Source organism: Rattus norvegicus, chromosome 8 (genome assembly GCF_021556685.1).
Source record: "Rattus norvegicus strain SHRSP/BbbUtx chromosome 8, alternate assembly SHRSP_T2T, whole genome shotgun sequence".
Taxonomy (NCBI): Eukaryota; Metazoa; Chordata; class Mammalia; order Rodentia; family Muridae; genus Rattus; species Rattus norvegicus.
In genome coordinates, this window is record NC_141541.1 from 94,587,745 (window position 1) to 94,605,024 (window position 17,280).

General features: G+C 46.1%; 1 protein-coding gene across 3 annotated transcripts; it reads left to right on the forward strand.

Annotated features, from left to right (window-relative positions):
- The first annotated feature begins 1,231 nt into the window (after positions 1-1,231).
- Positions 1,232-4,626, forward strand: Tpbg (trophoblast glycoprotein). 3 transcript variants are annotated; one of them, NM_031807.3, is given in 2 exon segments: positions 1,232-1,287; positions 2,327-4,626. In NM_031807.3, a coding segment is annotated over 1 exon segment (1,281 nt). In that variant the 5' UTR covers positions 1,232-1,287; positions 2,327-2,654; the 3' UTR covers positions 3,936-4,626.
- The last annotated feature ends 12,654 nt before the right edge of the window (positions 4,627-17,280 follow it).

Consider the following 17,280-nt stretch of genomic DNA (forward strand, 5'->3'; position numbering starts at 1 on the left):
TGACAGAATCACTTAAGACCATGCCAGAAGATCAGAAAAATTCTTCCCGTGTCATTTACTTTACTACAGAAGTAAGCAGGAAAATTGCCCTTCTCGGCGAATGGTCTTAGGAGTTTTAGCACGTGTGTGGGTTTATATAACCATTGTCATGACTGCCATATATATGACTTCAGCTTCTGAGTCGTTCTTTTTCCCCCAAAGCTCTTCACATTTATACTGCAAAACACTTTTAAAAATAAGAGAAAGGGATTTAGATAAATGTGCTGAAGATGCAAATTAATGAAACTGTCTCTTTGCACAAATCTGTGCAGTCTCCAGACTCTGCAGCTTTTTTTCCCTGGGCCATTTTGGCTGGTGTTTGTGTGGACTATCTTGCCACAGGAAGAATCAGCCATAGATTCAGAATTGGTCATTTGCGTGTTCCGGGAACAATCCCCAGCATCGTTAATTTGATACTTTTATTATCCTGGGCCTTCTTTTCCGCAGCCTTGTTTCTCCTGTCGTTTTCTCCCTAAAGTGAAATAGCCTGAAATAACCGATACCTTTTAATTTGGGGAAAATTTTTTGACTGAGGAAAAGAAAGAGTTTTTGAGGGAATAACGGTTGGGCGTTCGGAACTCCAACTCTCCCAGACTTAATGACATTGGTCCTATCAGCTTTCCAGTCCTTTCCCTAATCCATCATCCGGCGCCTGCCAGCGCCCCCTGGGAGACAGACTTTAGGACAAACTTCTTTCCCAGGTCATCCCGCCCACCTCCTGCCGCGAGCGCTCCCTGCGTAGTGACTTGTGCTGACACAACGCACCGCATCTGGTGGAGAGAGCTTTCCGGGTGACTCACGTCGTTGCAATTTGCTTTTGTTTCTGGGGTGTTTTAGCTGCAGTTTTCTTCCCTCTGGTTTTAATTTTGAGAGGAAAGGAAGAAAAAAAAAAAAACAAATGAATCAAGAATGAGTGTCCTTTCCAGTAACCCTCCCCCACTTTAAAGTTGACTGTCTTAACAAGTTTGATAACTACCCAAGACGTGCGGGGGTGGCACAGGTAGGGAGACATTAACTAACTACCTCTCAATCTGAAGTTGCCAGCCAAACCGAACCACGCGAGAGGAGACTTTCTGTATCTCCCTCACAACCCAGGCGTTTGCCGTGGCGGATGTAACCTGTGCAGCTCCTTCCTTCTACTGCTGCTTTGCATTGGTGTGGCTCACGCTTAAATCCATGGCGCTGCCAGCGATGCCAGAAGCAGCGTGAATTCCAAGAGATCCACCAGCGGTTTTGTTTCTGTCCGAGGTAAATACGCTATGCAAAATACGGAATCACCAAAGGATGCCGGGGAGGGGGAACAGAAGGGGAATCCCTCACCTTCCCGGGGCGCGTTGCTCACTTATCTCCGCCTGGGGGAGTCTCCCAGCCTAGGTACCCCTCGTCTCCCTCCTTAAAGCCCCCACCTGAGGCAGCAGAGGTGGGCTGCGCGGCGGCGATCTCTCCCGCAGCCTCGGCCCTCCCCCGCCCCCCGGCTTGGTTTTTCCCGGTCGTGGAGGTTGGGCCAGGGGCTGGGGTGAGAGGAGAGTCGGCGCCCGCAGCAGGAGCCGGGAAGGCGCGTTTACTGGGGTGTCCCTCGGAGTTGGCTTTGGAAGCGCGGGGCGCGGAGGTGAGCAGTGGGACCGAGCGGCCAGGTTTGGAGCCTGGAGGCGGGACCCGGGCTCCGTTCTATACCAGGGCGTGATGAGAGCGGGGGTCCTGGCTGCTACCCCGCCCACGGTCCCACGGCCGCTTTGTTGGCGGGTTCCCTCCGCTCTTCTGGAGGCGCCTGGACCCTCTCGGGGTCGGGGAGCTGGAGGCCCACGAGTCGAGAGTGGGCGACAGCTCTAGGGCTCTGCTCTCCTTTCCCCACTAATCCAAGGAGGTACAAAAGAAGGGCTCGGAAGAGTCCAGTAACCCGAAACTTCGCTCGCAACCCAACCTGGGAGGGGAGGAGCGGCGGGGGCGGGGACCCCGGAAGGCAGGTGGTCGGCGGGGGCGGTGGGAGCTGGGATCCGGAAAAGGGAGAAGTTTTCTCGCTGGACTCCGCGGGGTCTGCGTGAAGTTCGAGGCGGGAGAAGGGCAATCCGGCTAGAAGCCAGGCGGGAGGTGGCCCGGGTACTGATGGTGTGGGCCCGGAAGAGGAAGGCTTAGCGCTCGGGAGTGGGGACCGCGTCCCTCTGGGGGGGCGGGGGGGGGGGAACGCGCACAGAGGCTTGGGCTGGGAGGCTAGTGTGGGGGCAACTTGGTTAATACTGGGAAGCCGCGGTCGTCACTGCTCCTCACGCTTCTCTCCCTCGTGTCCCAGGTCGCCCATCCGATCCTTCCCTGAGAGAGGCGCCAACAAAGGAGTTGAGGAGGTGCCACCCACCCCAGCGGCGGCTGGAGGAGGAGCGCCAAGGCCCGTGTCCCGACCCGCCGTGCGTACTCACTGGAGGGAAGGGCGGGGTACCGCTCCGGGAGGGAGACGCCCGGTGGCCCGGGGTTAGCCAAGTTCCAGCTTTGGCGTCCCTTCCTTGGCTCCCACGCGAGGAAAGTTTGCCGTCGACGCTTGCGGCCGTCTCGCGCCCGCCGGGCCCAGGCGGTCGAGTCTTCGGAGCGGGCACCGTCCCAGCTCCGGGGAACCGCGAGCCGCGATGCCTGGGGCGGGCTCCCGGGGCCCCTCTGCCGGGGACGGACGGCTGCGGTTGGCAAGGCTGGCGCTAGTGCTGCTGGGTTGGGTCTCCGCGTCGGCCCCCAGCTCTTCGCTACCCTCGTCTTCCACCTCCCCGGCTGCCTTCCTGGCTTCGGGGTCTGCGCAGCCTCCGCCGGCCGAGCGATGCCCCGCTGCGTGCGAGTGCTCCGAGGCGGCGCGCACGGTTAAGTGCGTGAACCGCAACCTGCTGGAGGTGCCTGCGGACCTGCCACCTTACGTGCGCAACCTTTTCCTCACTGGCAACCAGATGACCGTGCTCCCGGCTGGCGCCTTCGCCCGCCAGCCGCCGCTCGCCGACCTGGCAGTGCTCAACCTCAGCGGCAACCACCTGAAGGAGGTGGGTGCAGGTGCCTTCGAGCATCTGCCCGGCCTTCGCCGGCTTGACCTCAGCCACAATCCTCTCACCAACCTCAGCGCCTTCACCTTCGCGGGCAGCAACGTCAGCGTCTCGACCCCCAGCCCCCTGTTGGAGCTGATCTTGAATCACATCGTGCCCCCTGAGGATCAGCGGCAGAATGGGAGCTTCGAGGGCATGGTGGCCTTCGAGGGCATGGTGGCAGCTGCCCTGCGCTCAGGCCTTGCACTCCGAGGGCTGCATCACCTAGAGCTGGCCAGCAATCACTTTCTTTACCTGCCTCGGGACTTATTGGACCAACTGCCAAGTCTCAAGCACCTGGACCTCAGGAACAACTCCCTGGTGAGCCTGACCTATGCATCTTTCCGCAACCTGACACACCTCGAAAGCCTCCACTTGGAGGACAATGCCCTCAAGGTCCTTCACAACTCCACCTTGGCTGAGTGGCAAGGCCTGGCTCATGTCAGGGTGTTCCTGGACAACAATCCCTGGGTTTGTGACTGCTACATGGCTGACATGGTGTCTTGGCTTAAAGAGACAGAGGTGGTGCCGGATAAAGCCAGGCTCACCTGCGCATTCCCAGAAAAAATGAGGAACCGTGGCCTCTTGGACCTCACCAGCTCTGACCTGGACTGTGACGTTACCCTTCCCCAATCCCTGCAGACTTCCTATGTCTTCTTAGGTATTGTTTTAGCTCTGATAGGCGCTATTTTCCTCCTCGTTTTGTATTTGAACCGGAAAGGCATAAAGAAGTGGATGCATAACATCAGAGATGCCTGCAGGGATCACATGGAAGGGTATCATTACAGATACGAAATCAATGCGGACCCCAGATTAACAAATCTCAGTTCCAACTCGGATGTCTGAGAACTAGGACTGGCCAAGGAGGACTCTGCATGAGGTGTATGTAGACTTAAGGTCCCTCCCCCCCCTTTACTATGCTTGCTCCACTTCCACCCTCCACCGTAGACACCATTGATTTTGATCCTCGTTATGTAAAATTCTTGGTGTGTTCTGTTAATGTAAGGACATGAACAACTGTGCATATAATGTTTATTTACCCCTTTCCTTTTGGTACTCCTCGATGCCTGCAGAGGGACTTTTTTTTTTCCTCTCAAGTTGCAGCATGGACATGGACTCTTAGTTGAGCTCAAGGCGTAGCACAGATAACATTCAACGGGAGCTGCCTCAATTTCTTTTTTCTTTTTTGAGAAAAGTACTTTATTCATAAATATGAGTTTTATTGTCACCTACCTAAATTATGGAGGAAATATTGCATCCCCAAATTGCCTGCAGACCTTAGCAAGCTCTTACCTAGAACTTGGTAGTGCACAGGAGCACCTGCATCCGAGAGCATGCGTACATTTTACTGTTCTGCATATTAAAAAAATTGCAACGTCAGATAACTTCTTTGACAGACTAAATTACTTTTTTGATTGCAGTTTACATGAAACTGACCCGAGGTTTTTCTTTTTCTTTTTTTATAAACTGCATTGAGACCCAACAGACTGGATTGTTATATAAAAAAAGAAAAATCAATAAAAGAGTCTCAAAAGAAGCATGTTGTGTTCAAGTTTGGTGTTTTGAAAAGAGGATTAAGGGCAGTGGTATTGAATAGCCTGGGTTCAAATAATAATGAAGTTATTAGTCAGCAGAGCTGAGAACCAGCCTGGAGTGGTGTCTTCATATAAATAGAGTGGAGATAATTTCTGAAATGGTGAATCTTTTAGGGCTTAAGTGGAATTAAAATTATTTATAGGGCCAGAGTACTAGAGGTCCCCAAGTTAACGGTGTTCATTGTGCGTTATTTAAAAGACCATCGGGAGGTTGGTAATGGCGAAGAGTTCGTTATGACACACATGTCACAGCTGCCACTTTGTCTAGACTAATTTAGCTGCCACGACAGAGTCATTAGCAAAACTGAATGAAGTTGCTCCATGGGATTCTAGAGCCCAGTGCGAGTCATGTGGTGGCAGTAAATGTATGAAAATAAAGTACCTTAAAATATTTTGAAATAAAGTATCCTAAAACACAAACTCAGAACAGTACTTTTTCAGAGATCATAAATTGTGGGGTTCAGAGAACCTTGAGAATCTGTTCTTAAAATTTCAAAGTGGAACATTGTGTTTTTGGAGTTATTGTGTGTTTATGCCTAAAGAAATAACCAGAGATAAATACTTGTATTTAGAAACAAGAAGTATAAGAAGTTATTAGATTCTTATATTCTGTATTTAAGAATTTGAGGACTTTTTAAAGAAGTCTTTTTAAAAAAAGTCTTAGCTCCGAGCACCATGTAAGTGTATATGCCTCCATAAGGAATAAAAGCAATTTATTAGGTATTAAAGCAATTTTTCATTAATACTCTTGTCATCCTATACTCATCTCTACAGGGCTTTACATTTGAAATAAAACTTACACTTTGCTACTTTTATAAATAAAGTGGCTCTAACCTTAAGTAATGAAGTCTTAGCAGGTTACTGGATTCAGGAGTTTTCAAACCTGTGGCTCTGTTCCTTGTTTAGGATTGGTATATAGTCCAGTATGAATAATGGGGCTTTAAGATCTTAAAGTCTATTGCATTACTTTGTAAAGTAGTATTCACTGTCTGGGCAGTATTTCTAATCCTATAATTACCCTGGTAAAGGTTAAATATCAGATACTGAAGTGTTTCAGTGGACATGTTGAATATTTGTGTGCAATTCATAAACTGCCATTATTTTCAAAGAATAATGAAGGTTCAAAGGTCAAAATAGTAAAAAAAAAAAACCCTAGTATATAGTGGGAATATGCTATTGAAAACTGGTTGATGGACACGTAGATAGTATTCAGTACTGCTGAGCTAGCTAGCTGTATTTGAAGATCATTCCTTCGCCACCTGATAATTGAACGGTTAAAATAGGATCATTCTTAAAGATTCAGGAACTTCGTAGGTTCGTTGGTTTTATTATTACTATGTTTGTTTGTTTTTCTGTCAACTCCCAAACCTGTGATGAATAGGAACAAACAAAGATGGCCTCTTGCTGGTTAGGAGATGGCTGTTTTAAGGTTGGCGTTGCCCCCAGCTCCCCCACCCCCACCCCCGTCTTCTGTCAGATACGTGATGTCTAGCTCAGGACAAGTGCTCTGCGTTCCTAGGAAGACAGGTGCTAAGCACAGTAAGCTTGTGGGAGAGAGAGACGACACGAAGTATAATCTACAGCGGCTGTTTAAAATAAACAATTACACCGCTCTTTACCGTCAGACCTTGTTCTTAGAAGCCTAGAAAGTTCCATCTCAAAAGTAAGTTGTGGTTGCTTTTACACTTTACTGCAGAAGTCAAATATTCAGGAGGTATCCTTTATCTTTAACAGATTCCGTAATTTGAAAAGCTGTTTGAATGTCTAATAAATGCCTGTGTAGGGAAGATTTTTAGGACAGTGTCACTGTTTGTCCCCTCATCTAGTGACACTCACTCTTCAGCATTAATTCTTGTCTTCACGTTGGCCGCCCTAAGTGCTATGCATTGGCCGTCTATCAGGTCTCCCTTAGAAAACATCGAAACATTTCATGGGTTGACTTTCGTTTTAAGGAAGAAGAGATGAAAGGGAAGGCTGGGTTGAAACGCGTGATTGACTCACAGTTAGTAAGTTCTCATGAAACATGATTGGCGATGAACGTGACTTAATGCTCATGGCAGTATTTAACTGAGAGTCCCTTACTCGGACTCCATCTTTTAAATGAGGTGGTGGTGATGGTGGTGGTGGTGGTGACAAGGCTCCCGATCCATGGCTTTCTTCCTTAGGCTCTGTCTCTGCTCTGCTCCCTCGGGCCTGGAGTTCTAAGGCTGCACTTGCACCTTCACAGCATTGCTGCTCAAGCTTGCTGGAGTTCAACCTCCACATCTCGCCTGCTTTCCATCTTGACCTCTTCAAAGATTTCAGTAACAGCTACCACAGGGATCTTCCGGGCTGAAATCCCCTCAGCCATTCAGCCTTCAGAGCGACACCAGGAAGACAGCGTTTCTTAGGTCAGGTTGGGGAGAAAAGGGAGGAGATTCTGTTTGTGAGTAACACGTGCATTACTCTTCAGTAATCCCTCTTCAGAAGGTTTCAGCAGCAGGCTGTGTTAGAAACTGGTAGTGTAAGAAGTCCGGTGCCATCCTGTGCGTCTGTCTCCTTTCAGATGGGGAAAAGGGCTCCCTGAAAAAATGACTCCTTGAAGGCTTCATACTACCACCTTTTCGTTCTTCTTGGAGACTGGATTCAAGAGAGGCAGGCTCTTCCAATTTTGTGTTTTGCCTTAGAATGTTTTAGCAGCTCGGTCATTGTCATGGGTTAAAAAAAAAAAAACATAGGTTTTAAACCGCGGTCATAGGTTTAAAACTGTTTAAGGTACGGTTTATATATTTATGGGTGCATGAATTCTTAGTATGTCACCCCCAAAAGGGCTGTCAGACATGTTGGGTCAGTGTTTCATTCCACAGATGAAAAACACGAGGACTGTGATGTTAACGCCAGCCATTCTAGAGGCTCGGACTCGAAGCTACCCGTATCTCCCATCCCGATTGACACATGGCAGCATTGCTAATTGCCTGCCTTGGAAATTCCACGTCTAATTTTTAAAAGGACAGGTTCTTTGGTGAATTTGTTCTTTGGGTGAATGTTCCAATTTGCTTCAGATTTCACTTTGAGATTAGTAACAGGTCCCATGCTTCGGGTCCCTGAACACACATTAATGTTTCTTAAATATTTTTTTGCTGATGTTTGTTCCTATAAAATGTCTCTGTATCTATAGCATGATAGGAAATAGTTTTATAATTTAATTATTTATAAGTTATGCAAGGTAATGAATTTTATTTCAGCATTTTTTGTATGAACCTCTCCACTCCCATGCTGGGAACTAGTTTGGAAACTCCCTGGTGATACTTGGATTGGAAGGATAGAAACTCTGGAGTGCTGGGTAATGTGCATAATTCTGTCAAATTAGGCCAAGTTCATGGCCACACAGTTGGTCCCCTGGTCAGACAGTAAGTTTTGCATGGTCGTGGTTTGCTGGCCTGCCTGTGCCAGTGCCACGGGCTGGAGCTCTGGCAATGCAAAGCAGTGTCACTTTAATAAATCCGTGTGCCGACAGGCCGGGGCCAGCCCAGGTTTGCTGTCTGCGCGTGCAGCCCCCCAGACGAGAGCCCCAGTAGCCTCCCATTGTGATACGCATGCCACAAGACCGTGAGAGGTTTGTCACTTAGATGGATACTGCAAAGGTTTCAATTGGTACTGTTTGAATTTATCCTGTAGGAAATCGGGTTTGCTTTATTGTCTAAAATAAAAAAAAATGGGCCTTAAGTTATGACTACCACATTACAAACTTACATGTAAACTTTTATTAAACATGCTCTCATACTGAGCCAACATTTTATGTTAATAAGGTCTATTTATGACTCAGTTTAGTTTGATTAATGTCAGAAAACACTTGTTATCAAGGAAACAAGGACTTCAAATATGATCAACAATAAGACATTTTTGTGGAAAGTATATATTTAGTAAATATATTTTAATTTAAGGATATAGTCAAGGTACAGATTTTTATTGGGAGCTTGTAGGCTTTTTCCCACACAGGTCTGGCTTTACTACTTTTTTGTTGACGTCTCCAAGGACAGCTGTGATCTATGATATTTCAAGGTCACTACTTGTACACAGGGGAAGTGGACTCGCTGTTCCTCTAGGCAGGTCAGTTTATAAGCATGTCATTCATGGACATTTTCCTCCAGTGTTAGGGTGGTAGCATTGAGCCTCAAAGAAGACTTGGTTTTTCAGTCAGACATGTTCTGTGACCATTCATATAGGTCCAGAACATGGCTATAGAGCATTTAAAATACATAGGTTACCTTATACTTTATAATGATATAATATAAAGTATAATAATTTGACATAAATAAAATTTTATTTGTAAGTATTTAAAACTCCAGAGGTCAGGGGTCCACAGTGTTTTATCCTGTCATCAAGGGGGAAAAGTCTTAATACTGAGGCACACTGCTTTTTCTTCATGACACATATATTTGACATATGTGTTTTACATGTAATCATTGCCATTATCCCTAAAATGTTGTGGTAGCTGGTTTTAGAATGCTTCATTTCATGCAGAGGATATGGTTTGTGGCTTAGGGAATCCTCTCATGAGCATTGTTGTGCCTACCTGTGTGTCAGCTTTTGACATTTTCTCCCTCAATTCAGATGCTCGAAGGGAACTCTAAACCTTTATCTAAACCCCGAAAATAATGTTGAAGTCGATTTAAAAAGTGCAGAGTTCACCTTTTTTTGTCCTAAGGGTTCTTATATCAAATTCTACAGAGCAATAAAATATTTGTGGACAGGATTTTGAAGGATAAGAAAATGAACTAGTTGCAGTTTTAAACCTGTGAATGTTTGTTTTCTTCATGATAGCAATACATTTAGTAGGTAAATAAGCTTAGAGTAAGACAGAGGAAAGGGAGGAGGGACGTGGAAGGGAGGCAGGGATAAAGAAACGTGTAAAGTTAATTGACCTTTTCCATGCTAGGACGGAAATTTCAAGGCAAGCCATGTCCTTGCCTGCTCTCTGGTTTTATTTTAGATGACACTTGTGTATCTGATCATTTAAATTCTATGCAAGTGTTTGAACTGTGTATTGATTTTTGAATTTATTTGCTTTAAAAAATCTCAGTGAGGTTCCATGAATCATTTATCCAGGTTATTCAATAAATATGTATTAAATGCTTTGTTCATATTAGGCTCCAGGGTTAGGATAGAGTTTTAAAAATGAGTTTCTGACATGGAGATGTTTCTCACCTACTAGTGAGGCTCAGTAATGACAATGAGGGATGTTTTACTGAGTGTTTCCTGGAAGGAACACTTTCAACCAAGCCTTCTGCAGAGCAGACTGGGGCCTAGAAAGGCAGACAAGTCACTGTCTGATGTCTAGGTAGTAAAGGTTGGGCGTGGGATTTAAATGGCAAGTTTTGGGGGTGGGGATTGGGGGGAGGGTCTTTCTCTAGGACACATGGTCAAAACTTGAGCTTTTGGAACTGCATAAAATGAACAGTTTAGCTAGAGAGTGGAAGGCAAGCATTCCTGGAGATTCACATGGCGATATGAGTTCCAAGTGGGGAGAAACTCTGGCTGGGAGAATCTGGAAAGGGTTCCTGGGAAAGTTCTTCCTTAAGGTTATTTGGAAGAAGTGGCAACTTCAGACGACGGGGTGGGAGAAAATAAAACTCACCACCGGGATCAGCAGCAGCAAAGAGAAGGAGCAAAGGTGTTTGGTGTTTCGTGGGAGGAGGGGAGCTGAGGCTTGCAAAGTCCCAGTGCCTGGACATCACAGATGGATGTGAACTGTTAGGACTTACCCGACACCTGACTGATGACACCTGATTGATGACGGAAGCGCAGCATGCCTCGTTTGATTGATTTAGAACTCCTTTTAAAAATGAGCCACAGTGCAATCTAAGAGGCTTGCAGTACCAGGCCAGTAGTAAAAGGACTGTTGACCGCCTTCTTTAGGAACCAAGGTGTGAATGTTGAGAGACATATGGATGTTGGCCACCATCTGAACTATTAGGCACTTGGAAGGGGCAACAAGTGACATCTGAGGACTCAGCATTAGTATGTGCATATGCACTTAAGAAATTCATAATTTTCACCCCCCAAAAGGTGAGCCTAGAATAAATAATAGTTGTTAGTGGTGATTAGTTGGCTAGATCGATGGAACTATTCCAAGAGTCTGTTAGAGTATGAACACTGAACTAGCTGTTTCACAAGGCCAACCTGGACTACACGGACTGTAGCAGTTTTGATGGCAGCTCCTAGTCATGGGTTTATAGACTGATTGGGTGGCAACAGCTCTCTAGAGAGCATTGTCACGTGACTTGGACACCAGCAAAGCTTACAGACTGTCTTTTCTACATACTCATCTCACAGGACTCTAAGCGTCCTACAATAATACTTCATCTGGCAAGGGACAGAGTCAGAAATGTAGGTCAGATATACCAGAAAGTCCAGGGTTTGTTGTATTCTGTATAGTGTTTCTGTGATAGCGAGGAGGTCGCTGTGGTTGCTAAGTCTGAAGAGTGTCGTGTCGTGGGCCATAGTCCAAGGGGCAAGCTGGGTGCAGAAACACACTGGTTGGACCAGTGGAGGACATTATCCAGAATGGCCCTGTATGCAGCAAGCAGTTGACATTTCAACACTGTGTAGCATGGGCCAGAGGAGGACACTTACGTTACACCAGAAGCCAACAGACAGTCTGTGCCTACCACATGGGGAGGTTGCTGAAGTTTCTGCCTTGAAGGAGCCTAGGAGATGGGCATTAAAGGGAGTGCTAGATATGGTGTGGTTTAGACACAGTGCCTTTTGTTTGGGGAGGGAGGTCTTTTTTTTTTTAGTGCTTTATTTTATTTTATTTTATTTTATTTTACAGTTTATAATTTTAACGATCTAATTGTATACATACTTTTTATTGGATAGTTTATTTACATTTCAAACGTTATCCCCTTTTCCAGTTTCCTTTTTGCAACCCCCTTATTCCATCCCCCCATCCCCCTGCTTCTATGGGGGTGCTCACCCACCCACCACTCCCTCCAGCCTCCCCACTCTGGCATTCCTCTACACTGGGGCATTGAGCCTTCCCAGGACCAAGGGCCTCTCCTGGGAGGGTCCTCCTTAATGGGTGCAATTTGCAAGGAACAAAGTAAATGAGTTTAAGTAAAACAAGTTAATATTCTGTGATCCTCTTAAGCAAAAGATGTTGGAGTTTTGACGTCATGGGTGTGCTGTGAGATCTATTATCATTTTGTAGCAGCACCAGGGAAGTGTAATTGTAAAAAATAATCACTAGAGATTTAATTGAGGTAGTAGGGCCCTGTGGTGGTGGTGGTGGTCGTGGCGGTGGTGGTGGTGATGCGTGTGCACCTGTTTGAGTGTCTCTGTTTCTTGAGTGAGCATGTCAAATGAATCTTGGAAAATGAAGCTGTCATCCATGTAATATACCTAGTTATTTAAATAACCACTGAGTCTAAGAGCCTTCATTGAGGGGCTTCTGTGAGATGCTATTTATTTCTGTCAGGTCTCAGCACTGGCCGAATTGGGCAATTAAAGGCGAACCAGTCGATGTTGTTGCTCCTGCAGTTTAAATGATGGCTCCTGTCTTTATGCCGGAGTGTGATGTTTCCCTTGTGGAGTAAGGTCCGTAAGGTCTCCTTTCTTTGTCTGCTAATTTTAAGTGCTAAGTTTACTGATGACTTGCCGGGTCAGAGCCTCCTTGCCTGTTACGGGATATTTTAGGTCAATAAGACACTGCGACCACAGAAAACTTCGTTAGGGCCCTAGTTCTGGTACTAAGGTGTAGTGCACATAAACCAACAAGGCCAGAGGAAGAGAAAGGAGACTCCAGGGACCTGGCAGTCACCAAGTAGGGGGTAGTTACTTGACCTTTATCTTTTTTTATCCATTGTTTGAGGCTCAATTTTCTCCCTCAGAATTGGTTTGGATTTTAATATTGATCTTTCTCTCTCTCTACACCACACACACACACACACACACACACACACACACACACACACACACACACACACTCACACCTCCAAGAGGGTATGACAAGATCTGATACATACTGTACTTTGGGAAGTGAGCAGCGCAGACATTCATACTGTTCTAGTCTGGCTTCAGCAAGGGAGGAAAATGGATCCGGTTCTGGTTGTGGTTATGTGTTTGGACCAAATGATGGTTTCCAGGTTTGCATGGCTTGAATTCTCCCCCTTACATCCTTGCCATTCCAAGAGAGTCATAGTCAGCTAATTTGTATTGGTTCTGCCTGACATCGCAGGAGTAAGGAATAGAGGAGGAGGCTTGAATGCATCAGAGAGCAGACATAGAAAATGGAGTCAAGACTCCAACAGTCATCGTTGTAGGAAGACTAACCTGGCTGACAGGGCACGATGCACCGGAGACACCAGTTTTAAATTAGCTCTCTATGACACACTGCACATGGGCGCTTGGAGCTTCATGTTGCTTGCATAGCTACCTATTATTCACATTAGCTGGCTGAAAGGAGTAAGTCGTTTTGTCTTCCGAACCAGAAGATGAGGACTATTTCTTAGCAGGAAAACTGAGGCACCCTGGGAGATAAGTGTAGCAGATAGAACCCGAGACTGAAAGTCAACTTCTGTTCAGTTGTGTCTTAGTCACTGCACCCTCTCAGCTCTGGCCTGCACCCTGATAACAACTGCAGTGTTGTGTCAGCTGAGAGAAATGAAATCACAGGTTTCTGCCCAGCCACGGTGGTAGCATGGGCGATTTTGAGAACCAAGTAACTGGTCGCTGAGTTTCAGTTTTGAGTCTCTGTAATATGTAAAGCGTATCCATCTGTGTTTGCATGTGTGCACATGTGCCATGGTACACACGAGGAGGCCAGAGGGCCGCGTGCAGGATTCCATATCTCCTGCCATGCACTGGTCAAGATCACACAGTTCATCCTGCCACATCAAGCATCGTTTCCCATCTGGCTGGCTCCTGCTTCTTGTTGGGTATTTTTATTTTTTTATTAAATCATAAACACAGAAATACATTTGAAAAGTTTTTAAAGATTTATTTTGTATTTTTGGTGCATGCATGCGTGTGCGTGTACGTGTGTGTGTGCATGTCTGTGTGCAGTGAGAGGCCAGAAGCTGTAGCCGACGTTATAGGCAGGATGTGGGTGCTGAGAACTGAACTTGGATCCATTGGAAAAACATGAGAGCCCTCTTAACCACTGAGCCCTGTCTTCCGCCTGATTTTTGTTTATCTGTTGTTTGTTTGTTTAACACAGTTGAACAGTGATCGAATTAAAAGGCCCTGAATGAGACATTGCATATTGAAAAGAGGACCAAAGTCTGCAACTTAAGGAGTGCAGCCACGGCTCACTTTGTAAAATCATTGTGCAAGCATAAAGGCCTGAGGTCGAATCCCAGCACTTACAGAAGAAGGGGGACAGAGAGGCTCATATCTGTAATCCTAGCCCTGGGAGCATGGGATCAGGCTGACTTACGTGCATGTGCACATACATGCACATGTGCACTTGCACGGACAGGTTTATACAACACAGAGAATATAATTTAGAAGTCTAAAACAAAAACAAAAGCCTCCGATCACCCTGAGGGTGACAGTGCTGCTTACCACGGGGATCTAGACGGGTGCACAGGTTCCCTTTGTGAACTTGAATGGTCAGCTTTTGCTCTGAGACTACGAGCTGCCTCCTTCGGGGGACGCTTGATATAAGAGCACTGCAGGTAATTGCAGATGACCTTCCTCTCCTTGGGTACTTGGCCTTTGTGATCAGCCGTGAGTCACATCTACCACGGGAGGTAGGGGGTGTGCAGACCTTCCGAGTTTAGTAAGCTTTGACATGTCTTTAGCATCTTTCACGGGCAGATGCCTCTCTGAGGTTACTGGGAGCATGTTACCTGTCCCTCTGCCATATCTGACAGAGCAGTCATCCTCCATCCTCCCCAAATCCCAGTTCTTACATAAACTTTCCCTGGAGTGAAATGAAATCAGGATAGCCTGCAAATGACCTGCACTGGCTTTGTAACCCTTGAACGGACACCGTTGGTCCTATCCGCAAGCAGATACCTGTTTGGTTCAAAGAAACAAGTGTTTTTTGATTTACCTGGCCTTTGGGCAGAAAACACAGACTGCGTTTTCTATGGAGTTGCCTTTTGTTCTGAGCCGATTGGATTGCTTTGCTTTGCAGTGGTGTCAGTCTGAGCATCTTTGGTAAAAAATGTAGCAGGACTAATAGAATGAACAACTCCTGAGTCAGCTGCCTCTTGGTTGGAGGTAAGTTGCTTAGACTTTGGGGAAAACTGACTCAATTCTATGACTCTGTGGTAGGAAAAAATAGCATTTCACTAAACACAGTCTATAGGGATGACGCTCCAGCTATTCGACAAGTTCTTTGTTTGGCTGGAGAAGCTAAGTATGTAGCTAGCCTGGTGCTAGCAGAGAGCTGCTGGTCCCTAACCAGATAGAACTGTATCTGGCCAGTCTTTGGAGTGGGGATGAGTTCTATGGTTGACTAGAGGAGCATTATTAGTAGCCAAGGTACCTTGGGGGAGAACTGGGTAGTACCATAACCTCGGGAAACAGGATGTTTTTGTTGACTGTGGCAGAAATCCCAGGGTGGTGGTAAATCAATTTCTTGTAAAGAGAGAAGAGCTGAAGTTCTGAGGCAGGACAGCAGCTCTGCATCACCAACATCCCAGGGACTGAGGCTGTCTCTAACTGAGTCTCCTTGTCCCACTGGCGCCTAGATGCTTTTGATCTAAACTAGCTTGAGTCTGGAATCACTCTGGAAAGAGCCCTTGAAAAACCTGCTTCTTCCTCTAGTAGGAGGTGCTATTGTCTTTCATGGACACTTTCTTGGATGTTCGTGCGTGTGTGTGTGTGTGTGTGTGTGTGTGTGTGTGTGTGTGTGTGTGTGTGTGTGTGTGTGTGTGTTTGCGTGCATGAGTGCATGCATGTATAGGGGATGGAACTCAGCTTCCATATATTTTTTTTCATTCTGTCTCTTTTTTTACCACTATAATTTTCATATTGAAAAACAGATTTTTTTTTGATGAGCTAAGTCCAAACAAGTTTGAACTCCTTGTCATCCTCCTGCCTCAAGCTCCCAAGCACCTGTAGAGTATGTATTAATAGCCAGCATGAAGAAGATTTAACTTTATGTTGGGGTGAGGTATCTTTTTCTTCCACATAGCAAAATGAATCATCTAACTGTCATTTAAGTAATGAGGTTTCCAGTTCAGGAACGTTGGTTCAAGATGTTCCAAGGGTCAGTGAGCATGCTGGGGCGTAAGGGGAGGAAAAGATGGGTCAGAGAGAGAAGGGACACATTTCCACAGAGGAAGTCAGGTAAACAGGGACGATTGGAATAGAAGTGCTATAAAAATAGGAGCCATAGTAGGTACAGAAAAGGCACCCAGCACTGCATGATCCCAAGGAAAAGGTTAGATTACCTGAGTGAATCAGAGAAGGCCTGGAGTCCTAGATTTGAGCAGAGAAGGCCTAGATTTGAGCATCGACGGCTTAAAGCACTAGAAGCAATTACTGGTTGCCTTCAGAATGGCCATGACACGATACTCCAAGCCTTCTTCTGGCTGGTATAGAAGCCTCTATTATAAAGGCCAACGATGCTGAATGCTTACGTTTCCTGTCTTCCCTGAAACTAGAGATGGACATGGGCCATTCCTTCCAATTGGTGGCTTAGTGGGGATGGCATTCTGGGAAAGATTTCCTTTCCTCGTAGACGATGTATGTAAGAGACACTTCAGTCCCTTTCCTTTTGGGTGTAGATTTGTCAGGATGTGGTGCGGTTACATCTATTTTGTGTCTCCAGATGGGGCAAACCTAAAGATCATAACACATCTCCACAGAGGAAGTTAGGTAAACAGGAACCTAGAGTTGGATAGCAAACCAGAATGATGAAACTATGTAGCTCCTACCTCAGAGCTTCTTAAGAAATGAAATACTGTCTAAGAGGCATGCAGTTATAGAAGGCTGCCCGATCACCCAACTTACTGTCGTCTACATTAATTAATATTGCAGTGATGAATACTGTGGCAAAGGTAATGTTGGGAGGAAGGGTTAGAATTCCAAATTAAAGTCCATTATTTCAAGGAAGTCGAGGTAGGAATTGAAGCAGACGGAAGAGAGAGGGAAGTGGGGAGGAGAGAGAGAGGGAGAGACAGATAGACACAGGGACAGAGAGACAGACACACACCGAGACAGAAAGAGAGAGGGAGAGGGAGGGAGGGAGGAAGGAAGGGAGAGAGGGAGAAGAGGTGTCCTTTGATTCTAGAAGAGGGCATCAGGTCTCTTGAGACTAAACATTACAGGCAGTATGAGTCAACCAACCTGGGTCAACCTGAGTGCTAGGAACTGGACCCCAGACTTCTACAAAAGCAGCAAGTGTACCCTTTGATGAGCATTTTACTTTACTTTTTTTTCCCCATGCCTATCCTTGCTCCTTTGAGAGCTCACTCAGTCAATAAGAATATATAATTGTCAGTCCTACAGACAGAATATTCTGAGTTTTATACCACCGCTGGTTAAGCATTAAATGATTTTGATTGCTTGAGGTAGTTTTCCTCTGATTAACTCCCCCAGCTAAGCGTCTCTGGAATCAGATGACTCAATTGTGCTGCGGTCCGCAGACCAGAAAACCA

What these genes read in the sequence shown, in the direction of transcription:
- Tpbg (XM_087563930.1), top strand. Translation starts at nt 2,655, where the DNA reads ATGCCTGGGGCGGGCTCCCGGGGCCCCTCTGCCGGGGACGGACGGCTG.